Source organism: Patagioenas fasciata, chromosome 2 (assembly GCF_037038585.1).
Source record: "Patagioenas fasciata isolate bPatFas1 chromosome 2, bPatFas1.hap1, whole genome shotgun sequence".
Lineage (NCBI taxonomy): Eukaryota > Metazoa > Chordata > Aves > Columbiformes > Columbidae > Patagioenas > Patagioenas fasciata.
This window is the reverse complement of record NC_092521.1, coordinates 65052609-65074948: the sequence shown is the minus strand read 5'-3', so window position 1 is coordinate 65074948 and position 22340 is coordinate 65052609. Positions and strand designations below refer to the sequence as shown.

Sequence of the window (22340 nt, the reverse complement as noted above, 5' to 3'; positions counted from 1 at the left end):
AATGAGTTCAAACAATATTCCATGTATTTGCATTGTGTATTTCCAATTTTAAAAGGAATATAATTTTGTAGTTGCTCTGCTTATGCTAACTCTACCTGTATCAAATGCCAGGACTTAATGAAGCATTTAAGGTTTACTCTGTTTGACATTTGAATGAATTCAAACAATTTTTCATGTACTTGCATTTTATATTTTGTGAAAAGATGGTTTTCAAATACTTACTTCTGTAGCACTGTCATTTCTCTGTGTTAGCTCAAATACCAGTATTCATGGAATCTCAATGTAATTTGCAGAGAGCATGCAAGTTCTGACTTATGAAATAATGTTTGAATTCAGACTTGACAGTGGACATTTTATTATCGTTAATTTTTTTATGGAACTTCAGCACTTGATGAGGATCCCCATCCCTAGGGACTGCCATCTCCCCTCTCGGACACCCTTCAAGACCCACTGAATGCCCAGTCTGCAATCCTTGCATCCTTCTATAACCATGGAAATTACCTGAAGGAAATTTCCATGTTGTGAGACAAAAAAAAGTGTCGTTTTGGTGGTTTTTTCGCTGTGGAGTTCTCTAACAGTCTTCAATCTCAAGGCGTTTCTGCGAAACCTTGATATGTAGTGCTCCTTGTCTTTTATCAGACCCTGATCAAGTTTTGATAGATGTACTGTCAGACCAAAGGTCCTTCTATCAACAGAGGAGAAGGGCAGCAAGTGCCTGGTTTGTTGATGTTGTCTTCCACCAAGCAAATATGAAGTGATTCCTCCCCTGCTATACTTGTTACCTTCTTGCAGGCAGCTCTTGGTACTTCAACTAAAAAGTGGTGGAATTTAAAGGAAGATCTAATACTCGTAACGTCGAATATATTGGTATCTTCTCTTGAGAAATTTGTGTTAATTTGAAATAAAAGTACTCTGAATTTAGGACGTAAAATGTCTTAGCCTTAATTTTAACTGTAATTAGTGCATTAAGAATCTCTTCCGGGATATTTAGGAAACAGGTCAAGTCCTTTCTTACTCAAAATTTATAGACTGAATTCTGTGATATTTTATAGTGATGCAAAGCTTGTTAGGAACTGGCATTAGGTGGTGAAACTTTTTAAGCTTACTGGTTTGAGGGATGTTATAGAACATTTTTGTGGAGTAGACCTGGTTCTTATTCCATTGCTGTTCACCTTTTGTTTTCAGTTTGCAGAGTCATTTTAAGTTGTGCAGCTGGTACAAAGATTGTTTTCAGTTGCTTAAGCTGCAAGAGATTAGTAGTGCTTTAGCAGCAGTGAAACCATCAGTAATTTTAATTGAAGGTTCTTCAGTCAGAGGGCTGTTACGATTTTTTTGTTATCTCTTAGAAGTCCAAAAGAGATGGAGAGCTTTGTGTGCTGGAGGACTGTTGCAGGCGCAGTTCTATAGGGGAGTGACTTATTTCCAGTTGCACATGGTTTTAATTTTCTTTTGCAACTGAGAGGCGTATGTTAGCTGCCTGGTATCAGCAGTTTACTCACAGCAACTGCCTCTAAATAATAGTTTTTGAGAACGTCTGTCTTCGTTCTCTTAAAAAAAAAAAAAAAGAGCAAGCGTAAGACAGAAAGCAAATCTGCTTTGTGGTAAATATGTAATTGAGAAGAAAGGACATTCTTGTCAAAAAGGGTGAGCTGGTATGTTGTTCAGTACCGTGCCAGATATGCTGATGGGCCCTCATTTGTTTGCCTTCCTGCTGTGGCCAGACCAGGTCACCTGAAGTGTCTGAGGAGTCAGTGACAGGACGTGCATACCTGGATGAAACTTATTTGTCTCCAAAGGATAAATCCATCTGTTGAAGTTCACCATTTCTCCTTTTCCTTGAGAGAGAAAAGAAAAGAAGGGGAAACGGGGTGGGTGTGGTTGACTGGAACAAGTCACCTCAAAGGATTAAGCAGTTCTGGAAAGTGGGCAGATCGCTCGTATTTTGGGATTTAGTTGGATTTAGGTACAAACATGACTGAGATTTAGGTAAACTGCATCCTACTCTGTAATAGAGGACACCCAGTTTTCACAAGGGCAGTGAGGTTTGTTTTGTTTTGAGGTACATTTCCAGGGAAGGAGTGAACAGGAGAGCATAATTAAAGAAGGCAAAAGGAAAGTACTTGTGGAAATCTGCTTGGCATTACATGCTTTGTCTTTATTGTTTGTTTTTAGTCTTGTTTTCCTAAGTGTATCTGCAAAGTCTATCTGCTGACCTTGTTTCTCCAAACCTTCCTCATAAAACCGGCTTGAAGCTTTTTGCTCAACTTCAACCACATCCAAAAGAGGCAAGGGCATTCAAAGCTATTAAGTATTTACAAACTTGGATTAAAGCAGTTGCTGGATATTTGAGATGCACAAAATCAGTTTCTGCACTGTAGCAACGGTTGCTGTAAAAACCGAAGGGTGGTGGATCTTGCGTGGTGTATCGTGAACCACTTGCTGGTCCTGTATTCAGTTTCCTCGTCAGTGTGTAGCGGAGAACTGTCTGCAACAACTAGTGCTTCTTGCTGTGTCCCAGGGATTAACCAAAGTGGAAGAGGGACAAAGGGACACTTAAAGTCCTCTGGTGGGGTGTAGCAAAGAACCGGATTATTGCCTTAGCAGTGACTGAAGATAGGGGGCACAGGACGCACAATCATGGGAAACCGGGCTTTATTGGTTCTGCTCAGCTTTCTTCTTTGATGCTCTTCTAATTTTACCATAAAACCTCTTTTCATTTTTCCTTCTTTTACATTTGTAAGTATCACAAATAAATAATAATGGATCTGTTATACGAAGGTGAAAATAGCTCATGCTCTTATGCGAGATGAACACAAATACGTGTTACTTTATTATGTAAAGCTCTGTGTGGTCCAAGTCTGGAAGAAAGCTGAGCTGCATGTATAGGTGTGAATGATGAACTGTCTCTAAGGAATGTTGGCACTGGTTGACCAGAGAGGTGCTTGCCTTAATTTAGAAACCTGAAATTTTGTGTTGTTCAAAACCTGAAGAGCTCAGAACTGTAACAGCAGTTTTCTGAGCTTCAAAAAATATTTTGCACAGTGTTCATCTTATCTAAAATTCAAGACGTTATATTTCCAGCACTGTAATTGAGATAAAAATCATAGTGAGTTTGAAGAAAAATAGGGTTTGATTTATTTTATTAAAATTTTCTCATATGGATTAATTGAGATTTGGCAAGCTCAGAAGTTTCTCATGTTCTCATTATGTTCCTAAATTGGCTTTCCTGCTTGTCCACAGGAAGTGTACTAAATGAGTGTAACTGATGAAGTCAAGTCTTTACTTACCCCAGATTTTGGTCATGATTTTTAATAAAGATCTGTACATGTGAGAAATACTGTAGCTGATATCGGTTCTCTCTCCTATGGTGGTGTTTGTTTTTTTTTTTTTAAGTTCTTGTTTTAAGATGTGAAACTACTGGTTCAGAGGTTCCATTTAATACACACATATACATGTAGAAGATACCATGTTCAATATATTTCTGTATTTGTAGGGGTTTGGATTTATTTTCTTAATTTCTTTTTAGCGGATATAGCTCAGAGATACAGGATAAGCAAATATCCAACTCTGAAACTCTTCCGAAATGGGATGATGATGAAGAGAGAATACAGGGGCCAGAGATCTGTGACAGCAATAGCAGATTATATCAGGCAGCAGAAGAGTAACCCAGTTCGGGAGGTCCAGGATTTGGAAGAAATAAATTCTCTTGATGTAAGTATTTCCATTTTATTCCTTCTGAATACATTATTTTTTTAAAAAATGTTGAAGTTATCGAACATTTATTTGAAGTACATATTTACTTCTTTTTTTCCATTCAGAAATGTTGTGAGTGCTTTTTTTAAACTGAGTGGAAAACTGGATCATTTCCAGTATTACAGAAACTCCACTACCAAATTACTTATTTTACTTTTAATCATTTGAAAGAATCATATGTTATATTTGACATCTAATATTCCTCACTGGAAAAATATTCACAAGGATGCTTCTGAATATTGAAAAGGCAGAAAAGAAATAACTTCTGCACAGTTGTTGACTGTCAAATGAATGGCACCTCCATATTTAATATCCTTAGGGAGTAATTCTAGTTTTTGATAATTCAAGGCAAATTATAATTTAACCTTTGTTTTTACAGCGCAGCAGAAGAAATATTGTTGGATACTTTGAGCAAAAGGACTCTGACAATTACAGAACCTTTGAAAGAGTAGCGAATATTTTGCATGATGATTGTGTATTCCTGTCTGCCTTTGGGTAAGTTTTAAAATTTGTTGATTTCATTACTTCGTTATTGAAATTGTGTTAATGAGTTGTATATAATTTAATTGAATGGGCATCTTTAATAGACTTCTTTAATACTTTCAGTGTGGTGTAACTGAAGAGACTAGATCTTAACAGATAAATACACTGAAAGAAGGATAGGAGGAGAAAACTCCCAGCCTTAATTTTTGCTGTGAAATTCAACTTTCATTTTTTGCTTCCTTTTTCTTTTTTTCACTCTTTGTCAGTATAGTTTAAATTTAATTGGGAAGGCTTTGGGGGGGATGCTAGATAGTTGTGTCCCAAAAACCTGCTACTTTGGAGGGAGAGGGGAACAAATAGGGAAAACTAGTTTGAAAACTTTTTGGCAAAATTTTATCAGCTTTGCAGACCAAGTAACTCCATTTTTGCGATCTTTTAAATTTGTTTTGTTCCAAATATTACGCTTTTTTGTAGGGTTTTTTACCTTCTTTTTGTAGTTTTTTTTTCCTGTAAGGAATAATTCAGTAGTTGCTTGGTCATTTCTTCTTGATGTTGGGGGAGAGGACCTTGTTCCAAAATCCTGATTTCTGTACTTGAGTCTGTTTCATGCAAGTTCTATGTTACTGTACATCTATTAGAAAGTATTTAGAAAGGCAGTTGCATTGATGAGCTACATAGGGTGAGTCTAGAAGAACCACCTACAGAAATTCTAATTTCGCCTTGTAATACAGATTTACAGCAAGATTTTAAAACATTAAAAGATCTTCACTGGAAGAATAATAATAAATTGAGAGTGAGTGATTCCCTTCTTAAGTAACATAATAAAATGCAATTATAGATTTTTTTTCTGCATTGTCGAATGTGCCAGCACCACCTGATTTTAAAGTGATTGGGCATTGCGAGCCCAGGGATTTGTATGGGTTGTACTAACTTTTACACCATATGCAGTTGTCCTGAGAGTTTTCTTGAATTAGATGTTGTAAGGAATAGCAGAGAAACTGCGAGGACATGTCAAGGTAGAAAATGTTTCATCTGCTGGAACAAAATCTGTTGTCAGTCACTGATGTCACTTCCAGTATGGTTCCAAAGAAAGGTTGAGGCTGGGAGAGAGTATTTATCATGTGCAGGAGTAGACGTGGCTTTTCCTCAGTTCCCCATTAGGTATCCTATGACCGTCTAAGCAGCCTTGGCTGTGAGAGAATAATCAAATCCTGTAAATCTGTGCTCTGTAGGTCAGTCTTATCCCCAAAGAGTGGCTAGTATCTTAAATGTTTCCTGATGAGCATATCCGTGTTTGTTCTGAGGGCAGCCAACCTGAGTTGTTATTAGAATTTTAAATTATATTTTTACCCCACCATATGACTTTTCTTTCTTTTCAGGAATGCTTTTTAAAAAATCATTAGTAAGAGGACAATACTTTAAGATCCTCTCTCTTGTTGTTTGATTCTGTTTGCCTATGTCAGCTTCATATGATGAGAAATAGTCTCCAACCAGTGTTAGTATTTGGTTGTTGGACACTGGTCTTGAAGTAGTTACTATGGGGTTTTAATTTTTTTTTTTTTAATATAATTAATAAGCAAACCTAATGGAACAGATCAGAGTTTGTAACTTGCCTGTGTGACTACAGATGCCACAGCAACCTTGTCATTATTATGTTCTCCAGATTCCTGTTCACTTTCTAACCTGGAGCTGTTGGTGTTTTAAAGAGCAGCTTTGGAAACTAAATATTTTGATCTTGGAGTGGCAGTGGCTCTCAAGCTTCCTGAAAACTTCTGAGGGAGATACTGACTATATAATAGCGTTTTCCATTCATATTATATATAACAAAATGTTTCATGGGGAGCTGGTGCTGATCAGTCAAACTCTTCTGACAACAGGGCATCCTAACAGCCCCTGGGAGGGATTTTTGGTTTTGCTATGGACAGAGTTCAAAAGGTGTAGTGTTTGTGATGTTTATGGTCACATGAGCTGTCATGGTCAAATTTTTAGTAAGCTAAAATAAACTCAAAACGAACGATTTGACAGGAAAAAATAAATCGCTTTCTGCTGTCAAGGCAGAACTGTTCCCTGCTATGCCAAAATTATTCTGGCTTTAAGTAGTTGTAACAGCTTATTTTTTAAACTGCATTAATGGTACTTATTTGCAGATCAAAATACTCTTAAATCATCTGGTTCTTATGGTTCTGTGGTGACTGAGGTGACTGTAGAGCAAGGTTAATGAGAGAAGACTTGTAAGCAGGAGAGAGGAGGGATACTGATGAAGAGATTATTAGAGGTAGATTTTAGAAGTAGAAATAGAGGGGGATAAATCTGAAATGTATGTAGACCTGGAAGAGAATGGCCTTGTGCCATTGAGCCATAGCATAGGAAGCCAAATGCAGAAAACCAAAAGAAACAGCCAAAAAATACTTTTATCACAGAAGATTCTGAACTGTAGGTAACTCATGGAAGAGAGTGATGAATGTAGGAAGTTTTGTTATCAAGCAAATATGGCAGGGGGGTTGTGTGGTTCCAAGAGGTTCACAGTCTCCGTTGCTTCTTCAAGAAGAGACAAAATGCAAACTGAAGTGTTTCCCTTTTGGGTTGTTGTTTTAAAAAGGTCTATCTTCGGGTGTTTGGGATTTTCACATCATATCCCCACTTTGAGTTACCTGAAACAAATCAGTCACAACTGCAGCTACTGAAGTAGAAGAACACAGAAGAGGACCTTTTGGGTTCCACCACAGGCCTACCCTAGCACATATATTTCGTTATAGATTATTGTCAGTTTACAAAGCAGCTATTGGGCAAGTGGCTTCTAGGTCTTCACGTTGTTCTTATTTAGTGAAGGATTGTGTGGGATGCAAGTGGTTTAACTTGGTGTTGATGGTCACAAAGAAGCCTCATTTCACATTATGGGAGTAGTCATGATGTCTGGAATATGAAGATGCAATTTAAAATACACATTTCTATACTGGTACCAATACTGATAGCTATAAAATACTATGCAAGACATTTTTTGTATATGATAATACAAGGATAATTGGATCAAATGAAATAAATAAAGCATAGGTACTTCAAGTGAAGCCTTATGATGTCTTTTGTTTTTTTTCTTGACCCTCTAAAATTGTTCAGACCCCTGGAAGATTTACCTCATCCTGCAGTGTGATAAACTGAGTTATTTTTATGTCTCTTTTTTTTTTTCCTCCCCTTTGCATCTCTTAATTAGTCTTCACCAATACTTTTATTGAGTCCACAGAAGAGATACTATTAGTGGAGAAGCTGGAACACTTAGCCAATGTTTCCCAGAGGCTGACATGCTTTCATTTTAACCTATGCTAAAAGGAAAATAAATCAGTAGCTCATTTTACTCTTTTGTGGCATATGCAATCAGTTAGTGCTGGCTTGCCAGCATGAGTTATAATAGGTTGGAACAACAAGGTGGAGAGGAGTCGAGTCTTCTGCTGGTGTCTGAAGGTGGTGAAGGGCTTTATTTTAGCTGAGAGGTTTCTTCCCTTATTTTTTTCTACTGTATTGGATGCATAGCTGTCCCCAATTGTTTGGATAAGAGATAATAATAATTGGGGGGGTAGAAGCTTGCATTTTTCAGGGCGTTCTGTTGTGACTGAAATTAAGGAACCACAAGATATCCCAGAGGCAGGGGAGGAACTTCCCAAGGTGACACTCAGTAAGCTGAATCCCAAGGAGGAGCTGCATGTGTTCTCCAGATACCTACATACTATGTCATTGGTGGTCAGAAACCATATTGTGTGTCTCGTACACTCCAGATCTGTTTTGACGGTGAAATGGACAGTGTGGGCTTATTTGCAATCCTTTTTCTCAGTACTTGGGCTGATAGGGCACCTCAAAGCCCTTCTTTATCAGGGGAGATAAGATGTAAATTTCTAGTGTAAACAACAGAACAGGAAGAATAAATGCAAACAAGTATCCACCTTTCCTTCTTTAAGAAAAGGTATTAATTTTTTTTTTTAAATTTACCTGATTATATTAATTCATTAACCTATTTCTCTGATGGTGTCTTATGCAAAATTGTGCTGGCATTCATCACTTCAATGCCTTTAGTCCACACTTCTAATCTTAGGGACATGTCTTGTTGAATTCCTTAACGCCGTATTACTGAGCCAGGGCAAGTTTCTGTGGAGTCACTTTACACTTTACTTTAAAGATGAAGGATTTTAATTCTCAAATTTTGAAAGAAAAAAAGAAGTACAGCAAATTAAAATATAATTTTTGGCATCTCAGTTATTTTGTCTGTACCAAGACATGCTTACTGGTTGGTTTGTTGTAGGGCTGTTTCAAAAGCAGAGAGATTTAGCGGAGACAATGTAATCTACAAGCCACCAGGGGTAAGTGTAACTATGTATTTCATTCTGCTTATTGTCATTATATGTGAATATGAACAAATGGAGACTGTACTCAGAACATTCAGCATGTTACTGCATCTGAAATCTTAATTTTACTTCCCTAAATAATGTGAGAAACAGGGTCATAGGAACAAGTGTTTCTGAGTCAGTGAAAAAGATAGCGGTCTCACTTGTTGCCAATTAAGTGCACAAAACCTGTATCTGTCATTTTAAGTGTCAATGTCCAGAAGTGGTTTTGGTTTGGTTTTTGGTTTTTGTTTTGTTGTATGTTGTTGTTGGGATTTTTTTGTTGTTTGTTTGGGTGGGGGTTTTTTGTGGTTGGTTTGTTTTCTTAGAAACATGATCAACTTTGTGTTCTATAGAAGTCTGAAAATATGAAGTTAAACAGTTGGTAGACATCATATTTTTCAAAGCAAGTGACAAGTATTTCTGACTGTCACTTACCTGTCTTGTGTGTCTTATTCCATAAGAGCTAAGGCCTGTTCTCTTAATTAAAAAAAAAGAAATTAGTAAAATAAACTCTCAGCATTTTACTTGAGGGAAAATTCAGTACAGAAGAAAATCTACTTTTAGAAATGTATCTTAAAATCTGCTCATTTCTGAAATTTAGTTTATGAAAAGAGTTGCTTGCAGAAAAATAAAACAACCACCACCAAATAACTAAGGGGGGAGGGACTTTCAAACCTTTTTCTGCAAAACTAGAATTTATTCAGTTACCTAATTTATGGCATTTCTGAACTAAGGTGTGCTTAATCATGGCCACAGCTTGCGAAGACATGCCTCACTTCATGTTAGTCAGTACTGTGATTACATTAAAAGATGGCAGCACCAAATTCTGAGTTAAAACTACTAGCAAATAAAGAAAGACTTATTTATTTGGATCTCTTTGGCAAAGCAAATGTAAAAATGACAGCTTGTAGGACACTAGGAGGGGTTTTTTAGTGTGTCTTTGCCCGCATGAAGCAGCTTTGTATCTGCATTTAGTTTATATCTAAGTAGATTTTTTTAGGTATGGAGGTAACTATTTGTCAACTTAACAGAAGTCTAAATAGCCTTTATTTGAAGCATCTCTAATTTGGAAACAAAGTATCTTTTCAGTTCTTCTTAAGTTGTCTTAAAAAGTGGAGTTGCCCACATAAATGAGTGTGTATAATATTTATTTGCCTGTGGTAGTTTTCTACCATGGTTAATAAAGACATTGCATGCACGAAGGTTGAATATTGGTATAAGATTGGCTTTCAATATTTATATGGATATTGTTACTTTATGCCAGGTGGGTAATCTTTGAACGTAGCAGTTTCTCAACTAGTATATTTTTCTTTTCAACAGGAAAATGCTCCAGATATGGTATATTTAGGCTCGCTAACCAACTTTGATTTGATTTATGCATGGACACAAGATAAATGCGTACCCCTAGTTCGAGAAATTACATTTGAAAATGGGGAGGTAAGAATTTTTTCTACCATTCTACTTTTGGGATTTCTTTCTCAAAACTGTCTCTTTCAAGGTCTCTCCATGCCAAAGAACTTTCTGCATGCTTCGTTTCTGCAGAAAATACCTGTCAGATAATGTTTTTTCTTTCTTCTGGAGCTTTTTGGTTAGACTTGAAATTCACTGGAGACAGATTTGTAGTAGTTTCGTACACTGCCAAAATAAGAAGTTACAATCACGCATAAAGATTGCATGAGAAATGCCTGGTGATTTGCAGAGTGTGGACACGTGTGTGTAAAGAATGTGTGTGCTGGTATGTACGTATGGTTGTGTGACACCTTGGGTAAGTTGTATTATTTATCTAAAATAGGTACGTATTATTTATACAGATGTTATGACTAAATGTTTAATTAAGATCCATACATAAATGTTCTCTAAGTGTTTTTTGCATCTCTTAAGACCTTGAAAAAATGCTTCTAGTCAGGGTAGAAAATATCCATGTCAGCATGTCCACGGCACTTTGAAAGAGCAAAATAGTTTTGAACTGTCCTTTAGTTATAATGAGCTTTTAAAATGTAATATTAAAAGTTAGTAGTAGAAAAACGTTATGGTATTAACAGCTTCCAAAGCATTGGATGTGATATTTTTTTTTTTCCTTCGATTAATCTGTGTTTAAACCCTGGTACTTTCTTAATCTTTTTAGCTTCATGTGCTCTTTCTGCTGGGTTTCTTCTTCTTTTAGTTGTAATGCAAATTTGGGAGTTTGCTTTTAAAAATCTCATTATCCTTATTTCAATGCTTTTCTGTTCCCTTTGATAACTGATTCCTCTTCCATCTATTTCCAATATTATATGTATTTATTTGTAAGATAACCAAAAGGAAAAAAAGGTCTTTGGTATGTCACGAAGAGTATCTGTACGTAGCTACAGCATCTGCTAGGAATGCTTTTGAGGTTTTAACAAACTGCAGTATGTTGTCCACACTGCATCAGAAACCAAAGAATCAGTCATATGATTCAATCTCAGTTTGCACACTTAGGGTTTCTTTTTATCCTGAATCTGCAGTGGTAGGTAACTCTGAGTGCGCACAACACATCAGGTTCCTCGACAGAGGGAGGAGTGGGATGCAGAAAAGGGTGTAAGCACAATGTTCTAGTCCAGCCCGCCAACTTTTATTGGAAAGTTCTGTTAGTTAAACAAATTCTAGTGCTTCATTTGCAACTCAATATGTAAAAGATGCCCCATGTTAACATCTTTAGAAGCGTGTGGTAGATTTTCTGTGTGCTTTTCCCATGGCGAAGCTGGATTCTGAGCCTTAGAAGCCAAGGTTCATCACTCTCAGCTTCCACCACATTGTGTTGTGGTTTTTCTGGTTGTTCCCTCAACCTTCAGTTCCTGTTTATTTAGGCAGGGATTTACAATTCCAATGTCACATTTTGCCTAGCAACATTTGTTTTAAAATTTCAGTGCTGCCAGTACCCAAACGAATTTAAACATGTCAAAATGGAGATACTTCTGCCTGCTGAGATTGTGTGGTGTTTGAATGGGTCTTAATGCATTCCACAATATTACAGGGTAAAAATATGAAGTGATGTGACTGTTAAACTGTGTTTATGGTACTAGAATACTCTATAAATTAGGTAAAGACAAAAATTTCTACCACAGACTTTAAATTCAATTTTAAAATCAAAATTTGCCTCTGTAAACTGCTGGTAGGTTTTTTTTTCCTCATTTTCTTTCTGAATGTTTTCATTATCTGGTGAGTGTCGTGGGCAGGCCAGCCGGGAAGATGTCCAATCTGAACAGAGTTCATCACCGTGCCTTTAGAAAACACAGAGTAATGGAACTTGGAAGCAAGGGCTTCAGCTTGAGGAGACTGTCCATCAAGAGACAGTCCCTGTACTTGACACAAAAAGGCTGTTGGGATCAGTAATACCGTTCAGAAGAAATCACCATTTAACCTATAATCTGTCTGTTTAGCTCTGTATTACATGAATACAGTGAACTGTGTGGTCTAATGGTGCTGCTGAACTGTTTTTGAAAGGGTAAAAAGTTTCTCAAAGGTGTACAGAAGCGATGCTAGAAGGTTGCATCTAATGAAAAGTCTTTTGATGTTCTCAGTGCCAGACAAGACAGTAGCTTTTGAGTGGGCAGTCCGAAGCGAATGAAACAGATGTTCCGCTTGCTGTGTGTAAAACGTGCTGTGAAAGCTGGAATAGAAAAGCAAACAAAGGAAGGTACTTCAGAGAAACCAGTTAGGGCCAAGACTGGCCAGGCTTTCAAGCCAACTGTCCTAACAGCCTGTTTGGAGGTGAATTGATCTTGTGAATATGAATTGCCGAGGTTGTCCTTTTAGCTGCTTGCAAGCAGGAGGGGAGCTTAGAGCCGGAGCACCAAGCTCCGTTTGGGAGTTCTCCCTCTGGAAATGTGCCTGCTGAAGTGAGTGAAGAAATGGAGCCATAATTGTAGTGGTACAAAACCAGACATTTTTTCCCCATCCTCTAACAAGAGAGGAGGCTGAGACCCAACCGAATTCATGTGCGTAAAAATGAGAATGAGGAAATATGTTTAGTGGCTGGTTTAGGGATGGATTGGAAAACTTGGATTTTGTCAAGAGCACTCAAGTTCTGAGGATCTTTGCAATCTACTGTTGAAAGACCACGTTTCAACTTACCTGCTAGACTTGGTTAAAAGGAAAATGACAGTCATTTCATGTACACAACATAACTGCCTGCCTACTTATTAGGGAAGGCATTTCTTTCAACTTACTTCAAATCAGAAATATCTGAAGAAACTCTTATTTTGTGGCAGAATGAATGAGTGCGATCTTTTTCAAAAAACATAGATTTTATTCTGATACATGCTGGAATCAAAGAAATAGCAGCACTTGTGCACCAGTTGTGCAAATGAAAGATAGGCAAGACTGTAGGCATTTTTTAGATGAGAAGTTATTATTTCATCAGTCAGGCTCTAGCGAGTTGAGCCAATGTTCAAATGTGCCTAAAAATCACTTTGGAAGCAAGCAAATGCATGTGGTTCGTGTTTTGTTTGGGTTGTGAGTAAAAGAAAAAATCCCAAATAAATGATTCAAGGAGTTCTTACGTTTACCTTTCCATGGACAGAGATCTTTAAAAGGCACTCGGGCTGCAAAAATGCATTCCTATGAGGAACTATAGCTTGCCTGTCCAGCAAAGGTTTTAATTTCTTCATCAATTGTAGTAATATACTAACCTGTGAATTTAATAATAGTGTTATATGGATGACCAGTAAGGACGCACTTACTAGCAAAAGAGCAGTACTTGATCATATCTGATATAGCTATGTCATTAGCTGCTTTTTTTTTTCTTTAATAGTGTCTTATGCTAAGAAAACACCAACTTACTACATGAACCAAGCTAGGACTGGGTCTAGAATACACCCTCAACTTTTCATAGCACTTAGTACTATGCTGTTCAGGTCTTATTGCTGTTTCTGTGAAGATGTGTTTTCTCAGAATTGGGCTATTGCTTTTGAGCAAGTATTCCAGTGCAAGTGTGTCCCTTCTGGAAATGCTGATAATGAAAAACCTTCATCCTTTATGTGCTGTATATGATAAGTGAAGAAAACATGGCTAAATGTCACTCGGGTATCTTAAATGAAGGGTCAGCTGTTAACACCTTTAATCCTGTTCTTTTAGCTGTTTTTTAAGTGGAAATCTCAATGAACTTGAAAATTACTAGAATTACTTACTTAAAGTGTCCTTAAGAAATGAGATTTGTCATTTGTTTTCTGTGCAGGAACTGACAGAAGAAGGCCTTCCTTTTCTCATACTTTTCCACATGAAAGACGACTTGGAGAGTTTAGAGAAATTCCAGCAGGAGGTTGCACGCCAGTTAATAAGTGAAAAAGGTTTGTAGGAACACCTACTACTTCTTGTTTTTACTGGTACAATATTTTTCAGGCAAATTCAGTCAAGTGGAAGCAAAGGCCACACAGAGTCTGAGCCTTAAAGCACTTGAGACCAAAGGGCTTTATGTACTTTTGACAACAAGGACCGGCTCCTCTGGAAATTATTAAAATAGATATGCAATTTATTAGTAAGTAACTATTTCAGAAATCCTACTTGTCTAAATGGCTTAATGCAGTTTGAGAGGCCATTAAACAAAACTTTGGTTTGTATTGTGGCCAAAAACACTGTAAGAAACATCCATTATTTTGATGGTGTTAGTTACTTCAATTTATTTTCAAGTTTTGTGTGTTCTACCTATGTAGTATTTCCACCTTTGTATTAGTTATGAAAGTGGTTAGGGTTTCAAGATAATAATAATAATAATTAAAAAAAAAAAAAGTTAACGTGGATTTTTGTCTCCTCCAATTTTAAGGTACAATAAACTTCCTCCATGCTGACTGTGATAAATTCAGGCACCCGCTCCTCCACATTCAAAAGACTCCAGCAGACTGCCCAGTTATTGCCATTGACAGCTTTAAGCACATGTATGTCTTTCCAGACTTCAGCGACTTGTCGTAAGTATTTCTCTTTGGGCGTTTAAATTTGAGAACAACAAAGGAAAAGATGTGCTTGTATTTTAATTAGTACTGTGATAGGAAGATGATGAAATCTGAAAGAGGTAACGCTGCCTTGATTCAATGTCAGAGCCTTAAAGCGATATGAACTGGTGTGAAGTCATTGTTTGCATGGGGTTGCATTGCTTTATGCAAGAAGGGAATCTCACGTGAAGTTTTTAGATGCTGCTCTTCTTTGAATTGAAAGTTTTGCTATTTTCCATAGTAATTAGGCATTTGGTATTTCTAGTGGTGATCTAGATATATCAATTAGCTTTAAAACATTCAAAATACAGTGTTTCAAAAAGATGGACCCGATTTGAAATCACTGTATCTCTTTATTTAGGTCTCATTTATAAAAAGGTTACTAAAACTTGGTAACTCATTAAACCATTTGCAAATTGTTATGTCATTGTAACATGTTGCTGCTATTATGAAATATAGTGCTTTGAAACTGGGTCCATGTTTTTGAAACACCATGTACTATATGGAATGTTTAAGTGCTGCGTTATGCAATGATTTCTGTAAAACACATCATTAAGAATTCCCAGCCTGCTGGTTCGGTTTTTCCTGCTGTGTGATTCCAGCCTTCCTGCATTAGACTAAACCTGGCAGAGAAATCCTTGTTGTGTGGGTTTCCAGAATTTTCCTTCTGCAGCTTGGAAAATAGCTGATCATCAGCATGTTATCTACTTGAAATATGTGAGAGAGAAGTATCAGGGTCCTTAAGTAAAACACCACTTTGATATCCCACTACATCATCCTATCTCTTCATGTTGTCCTGCCTTGGAAGCAGATGTTCTGTCTCCTCTGGTTCAGTTGAAGATGTGTAAATATTAGTTTCAGGGTCCTTCAGCATGACAAAAGTGTTCCATCTTATTCTTGAGGTTGTGTGTTAAACTCCAGTTTTTGTTTCAAAGGAGGCACCTGCATGTACACCGCTTGTTAAGTCCTGGTTAGATGCCTGGGCTTTGCAACTTGAATTTTTGCCCATTTTAAAAGCTCAGGCTATTTCATTTTTGTCAAAGTCAAGGATTCAAAGCTCAAATTTAGCATGCAATGTGAATGTAACCCTGTGTCTGCCATTCCAGCAGGCATTATTGTACCTGACATGTTCACATTTGGAAGAAGGGATCAAACCTAGCTTCTCCCCATCATTCTCTACGGGCCTATTCCTAAATTGTAGTCTCTGTTTGAGGTATCTCAAATAGTGCTTTTAAATATCTAAAGCTATGTATGTGGAAAATCTGATAGTGACTATTTTTCTCCCTGTGTTCCGTTTTCTTGGGAGGATCAAGCTCACTGCACATGCTAGTGCTTTAAAAATATAGTGGGATATTTGCATTTTGAAAGCACCCTTTTTATTGTCACTTTTGAAACAGGCCTAAAATAAATTAATATCTCTTAAAAGGAAATAGAAATGTTTAGTTTAGACTTCGTGTTATGTTTCTTAACACATTCTGTTTCTGTGAAACATTATCAGAATAATTAAAGCTACTTGCATGTTTGTATACCAGTTGTTACATACAAATGAAGATGAGAAAGATGTCAGGATTGTAGACAGTTGCTTAACGATAAATAATTATTCAACCTTACTGTAGGAGATTGAGCTGATGCTTAGAAATACGTAACAAACAGTTGGGAAACAAGGAGAGCTTGGAACTCCTGGGGTGATATTCTTTTGCGTGTTTGTGTGTGGTTTGGATTTTGGTTTTGGTTTTGTTTTGTTTGTTGTTTTTGATAGGTAAAAATGTTAATTCTGAGACTTTCATCTACCTGCAAGGATTTTTGCCACTTCAGTACGTTTTCTGGACTCACTTTACAAACTGGCCCCAGACTGTCTGTTGTAATCTCAGTGCTGCCACCAACCATTATGGTTTGGATATACGGTGCTTTCAGAACTGGCCCACTGAAACATTTCCGGTCTCTTTAGGGAGTTATCTCTTTGGAGACTAGCCGCTTCATATCAAATGAGACCACCACCCAATATTTTGTCCTCATACCGTGGCCACCCGGCCCTATTCATCCTGCTGTTCCAGGTCAGAAATGAGAGCAGGGAGTGTTCGACAGATGAGTTTGTAGCTTCTCAGTGAGAACTGGCAGAGCTACAAGAGGCTGTAGGCACCAAATGCCCTTGCTGGGTTAGGAGAGGAGAGGCTGGAGGGGAATGTGTCCAGCAGGGTTGCCTGACCTGGACCAGGGCAGGAGCCCAAGGGAAAGCAGGGAGCAGTGATTCTGTCCCTGCAGCCAGGCTGGAGTGAACCCCCTTCTCTCCATCAGTACTAACTCCTGATCTTACCTGGGAAGGGGAGAGACCCCTCCAAGTACCACTGTAATACTGATTAGTTACAGACACTGCTGTAGTGATACCCTCTGACTATGTCATGCTATAACATGTTTTATCCATAGAGTTTTCTGATGATCTGAAACACTGCAGATGGCCTGTCTGCCCAGACCTTGCCCCTCTTTCCTAAAAGTAATAATGGGTCTGATGAAAGACTCCCTACAAAACCTGTCTCCATTCATACATTACCTTTTGATTGCATGCATAATGCTCACGTTATTGTTTTTTATCTTGAATACTTATTAGAACAACTCTTCATTTTAAGCTCTTTAGTCTATTTGACGTTTCACAAATAAAATTGGATGCTGTAGTTTAGCACGTTTGCTGTGGGTGACAGTAGATGATCTCAGATTAGATTTACATTGATATCCTCTTAGTGCTTATCTCTAGCGTATATGCAGTTGCTCAGGCACTAGAGAGCCTTTCAAAGATGTTTTGTCAATACTGCTACCCAACTGTCATTTGTATCTGTAAACTGTGCATTTGGAACCTGCTGTTCCCTCTTACATTACGGTTAGTGGGGAGCTGCAGTGACTATACAATGAAGTTATCGGCTAGTACAGCTCTGTGGGAGTTATTGAAAAGATGAAATACTTGCTGTGTTCTCAAGAGACAGTAGGAAGAAAAAGAAGCTGGTAGGATACCTTAACAAACCATTTGGCTTCCTGTCCTCTATTAATCACCTAAAAGTAGACATAGTGTGCCAGATAAACAGAAATTGGCTGCTCTAAACAGTGCACTTTAAATCTTGTGTGTTTGGACTTAACTTGCAATGAACATGTGGGTGTTTCTGTTGGATTTGTTCCAGAGTCCCAGGTAAACTGAAGCAATTTGTACTAGACTTGCATTCTGGAAAATTGCACAGAGAGTTTCATCATGGCCCTGATCCAACTGATGTAGCACCTGGTCAGGTAAGGTTACAAGAAGTATATTTAATTTGGCCATTTAATAAAGACCTTTTTTTACTACTTGTCAGAACTATACTTTCTAACATGAGTGTACTTTTAACTTTAGTCTCTGGAAAGATAAATCTGTTTATAGAAGCGTAACATAAGCATAAAGGAAACTCTTCCTTTAACTTTGTTTGGATAAAAGCAGGGGGAGCATTAGGGGGAAATATGGTACCTGTTTGCTTTGAGTAAGGAAAGAATCATTAAATCATTTTGGTTGGAAAAGACCTCTAAGATCAGAGTCCAGCCATTAACCTAACACTGCCAAGTCCACCACTAAACCACGTCCCTAAGAACCTCATCTATGCATCTTTTAAACACCTCCAGGGATGACAACTCAACCACTTCCCTGAGCAGCCTGGTCCAGTTCCTGACAACCTTTTCTTGTTCGGACATTTTTCCTCATATCCAATCTAAACCTCCCTTGGTGCAACTTGAGGCCATTTTCTCTCATCCTGTGACTTACTGGGAGAAGAGACCAACCCCCTCCATGCTACAACCTCCGTTCAGGTAGTTGTAGACAGTGATCAGGTCTTTCCTCAGCCTCCTTTTCTCCAGGCTAAACAGCCCCAGTTCCCTCAGCCGCTCCTCATCAGACTTGTGCTCCAGACCCCTCACCAGCTTCCTTGCCCTTCCCTGCATTCTCTCCAGCACCTCAATGTCTGTCTTGCAGTGAGGGGCCCAAAACTGAACACAGGATTCAAGGTGGGGCCTCACCAGTGCAGAGTACAGTGGCACAATCACTTCCCTCATCCTTCTGGCCACACTATTCCTGATACAAGCCAGGATGCTGTTGGCCTTTTTGGCCACCTGGGCACACTGCTGGCTCACATTCAGCTGCTGTTAATCAAGACCCCCTGGTCCTTTTCCACCAGGCAGCTTTCCAGCCACTCTTCCCCGAGCCTGTAGCGCTGCCTGGGGTTGTTGTGATCCAAGTGCAGGACCCTGCACTTGGCCTTGTTGAATCTCATACAATTGGGCTCAGTCCAATGATCCAGCTGGTCCAGATCCCTCTGTATGGCCTTCCTACCCTCCAGTAGATCAACACTCCCACCCAGGTTGGTGTCATCTGCAAACTTACTGAGGGTGCACTTGATCACCTTGTCCAGATCATTGACAAAGAGATTAAACAGAACTGGCCACAATACTGAGCCCTGGGGAGCACCACGCGTGACTGGCCACCAACTGGGTTTGACTCTGTTCCCCACAATTCTTTGGGCCTGGCCATCCCGCTATTTTTTTACCCAGCAAGAGTATGTCCATCCAAGCCATGAGCAGCCAGTTTCTCCAGAAGAGTGCTGTGGTAAACAGTGTCAAAGGCTTTACTAAAGTCCAGGTAGACACCATACACAGCCTTTCCCTCATCCAGTAGTTGGGTCACCTTGTCATAGAAGGAGATCAGGTTGGTCCAGCAGGACCTGTGTTTCAAAAACCCATGTTGACTGGGCCTCATCACCTGGTTGTCTTGTATATGCTGTGTGATGACGCTCAAGATGATCTGCTCCATAATCTTCCTCAGTACCAAGGATAGACTGACAGACCTGTGGTTCCCCGCATCCTCCTTCCAGCCCTTCATGTCAATGGTGTCACATTTGCCAGTTTCCAGTCAACTGGAACCTCCCCAGTTAGACAGGACTGCTGGTAAATGATGGAAAGTGGCTTTGTGAGCACCTCTGCCAACCCCCTCAGAACCCTTGCGTGTGTAAGAATATATATTTTCTCCACTGAATCAGAAGACCTTGGGCCAGATGGACTGTTCTGAGCTCACAGAGCTGCTCTTATGTTCTCACGTGATTTCAGTGCAAAACACAATGATACATCATAGAGGTATTGTTTCCGTCACAACACACTATGAGGGCGTCCTTCTGAGGGCAAACATCAGTTGCTTGAATGTTTAATATATTTACATGTAATCACCAATCCAAGCAGGAGGCAGTTTGTTAGAACATCAACAGAAGATTGGTAAGTGGTAATAGAGCTTACTACTTTTATTAATGCAATTAACAAGCAGCATTAATAGTGGCCACAGGCTGCATTTGTCAGTTTGCATTCATCACTGTTCTGCTCAAAGGTTTCCATGCTGTATAATTACATGCCTGGAAGTCACTCCTGGGATCTCCTCAGGAGCACATCTACTAGATCCTTCTCCAGCAAAACTCAGGAGCACTTCAGTGTTTAGTTTAATCCAAGAGGCAGAAAAGAAAGGACATCATCAGCCCCGATTCCCTCTGCTCAGCCCAGTCTTCTGTGTCTTCATCAGTTTTGTATGTTCTTGATACGCTGCTCAGCTCATATGCTTGGTGTCATGCAGAAAAGTGCCTGTCAGGTAACCTTCTCATTACCTCAGGCCCTCTCTAAAGAAATAATTGGTTTTGAACACTTAAGTTATATGTTGTATTGTATAGGGTTCAAGAGAGCCACACTGATCCCAGAGGAGACCTAGTGTTCTTGTGTTGGGTTGCCTTGGGCCATCCCACAACCCATGGTTGAGGAACAGAAATGATTTATGGCTACAGGCTCATTTTTCTGGTCATCTGTGGGTTGTGTAAGGGTGGCTCTGTGCTAAGCTGTGTGAGTGCAGCCTTCCATTGCCGTGCTTAAAGTTAAAACATTTAAAAGCATGAAAGCCCCGGCGGGCTTGCCTTAGGCCAGGAGAACGGCTGCTTTTGAATGTTGTCGTGAGTGGTTGTGAAAACACGAGGCCTGAGTTGTCTCGGTAGTGATTCACTGTAGTGGTAACTCCCTGTGTTTCTCAGGAATTTGTTGAGCTACAGGAATTCAGGTCAACAGGAGGAGATGCAGAAAACGGGGCTGGAGACTGAGAACTAGGTCACTGGGAGCCAGGCGGGTGACAGGCGTGAGGGACGCTATGGAGCACTTGCGGCCTGGAGGAGGCTTGGGCAGGGTGGGAGGGAACCTGCCCAGTCCCAGGGTCCTACTGCCCAGGTGGGCACAGGCTGGTTGCCTAGAGCTGCAAGCTTGCTTGTCTTCGTTCTGCCTTGAAAAATGTACACAGAACCTGGGATGTTTACATTCTCATGTCCCTATGGCCATCTTGTGGAAGACGGAAATGCTGGGACATGTATGTCCCTTAAATTGCATGTTTAGAGTTTTCCTTTTTTTTGTTTCCATAGAAAACTAATTCTAAAATATCTCAGCATCAACGTCACTTTTGCCCTGATGCATCTCAAAAGCAAACACACAAACCAGACTACTTTCAAAGCACGTGATAGATGGACTCAAATCTACAATGGGGTGCATTTGAACTACTATTAAGTCACTTGCACAGAAACTTGTATGATGGCCATTACCTTTGAGATGTGCTAACAAGAGGAGTTGGCACACCTTAACGGATGGTGCTTGATGAATTTAAGTATGTGTGCATGTGTATTCCACCTGCTTGGGACTTAAAATGCGCCTTCCAAAACAAAAACACAAAGCAACAACAAAGCCTGAAAAACGACAACACCCCCACACACACCCACGAACAAATACACCTCAATTCGTAAGAATGCTGGACGTTTGAGCACTCCCATAACTGCCATAATTAATGCTAGAAGTTCATTTAGTGAAGGTGATTATTTATTAAAATGAGTCTAACAAGCAATTTTACTGTTTGTTCTGTTTTTCCAGCCAATTCAGGATTTAGCAAGCAGCCCACCAGAGAGCTCATTCCAGAAGCTGGCACCCAGTGAACATAGGTACACCTTATTGAGGGAAAAAGATGAACTTTAAAAACTTGAAATAATCTTGCAAGCCTTTCAGACAGCAGCATTGACTTCCGTGTGGTGGAAATAGTAAACCTATATTTTCATAATTCTATGTGTATTTTTATTTTGAATAAACTGAAAAATAATTTTTTTTCTCCCCAGGCTTGTAAATACATTTGTTTGGTGGGTCATTCTGTACAGCATCTTTCAAACAGTACGTTCCTAATGCTATAGTAAAATATCAGAGACCCATCCAGACTCTTGACCTAACTCTGTTCTGTAAAACTTTTATAATCCAAATGAAGGTATCCCTGCCAGAGACATGCTGTTAACTTGCACTATCCCATTAAATAGGACTTTTGGGTTGTTTTCTGTGTAACCTTGGTAGTATGTGCTTTCTCTTCTTCATATGAACAGCTATCCTGGTAATCTGTTTCTTTGTCACATTTTTCTCCAACTTTAAGAGGGTCTTCTATTCTGGATACTCGGGAGGGGAATAAATTAAAGTTTTACAGAATCTCGTGTGGTGCTTTACTGGCTCTAAATGTCAAAGCGATCAAACAATTCTGGCTATTAAAATACCAAGCGAGGAAAATAAATTTTTTAATACCATTAGCTGTACTTTGAATGAAAGGGCTGTATTGACCTGCCCTAGTTTCTTGGAGTTAATATTATTATTATTATTATATTATCCACAGGGTTGTGTTAAAAGAACATGAGTGTTGGAAACCCTTCAAAGTAGGAGCGGACTAGGGCTGGACTGC

General features: G+C 39.0%; 1 protein-coding gene across 1 annotated transcript in view; it reads left to right on the top strand.

Moving 5' to 3' along the window:
• The window catches only part of ERP44 (endoplasmic reticulum protein 44), a 54484-nt gene extending 32391 nt beyond the window's left edge, over positions 1-22093 (top strand). Inside the window, exons 5-12 of the mRNA XM_065831031.2 lie at positions 3527-3711; positions 4133-4248; positions 8525-8582; positions 9930-10046; positions 13807-13918; positions 14392-14533; positions 17725-17827; positions 21500-22093. Of these exons, the coding sequence (XP_065687103.1) occupies positions 3527-3711; positions 4133-4248; positions 8525-8582; positions 9930-10046; positions 13807-13918; positions 14392-14533; positions 17725-17827; positions 21500-21601 (935 nt within the window). The 3' untranslated portion in view covers positions 21602-22093. The remainder of the gene's footprint in view (positions 1-3526; positions 3712-4132; positions 4249-8524; positions 8583-9929; positions 10047-13806; positions 13919-14391; positions 14534-17724; positions 17828-21499) is intronic.
• The last annotated feature ends 247 nt before the right edge of the window (positions 22094-22340 follow it).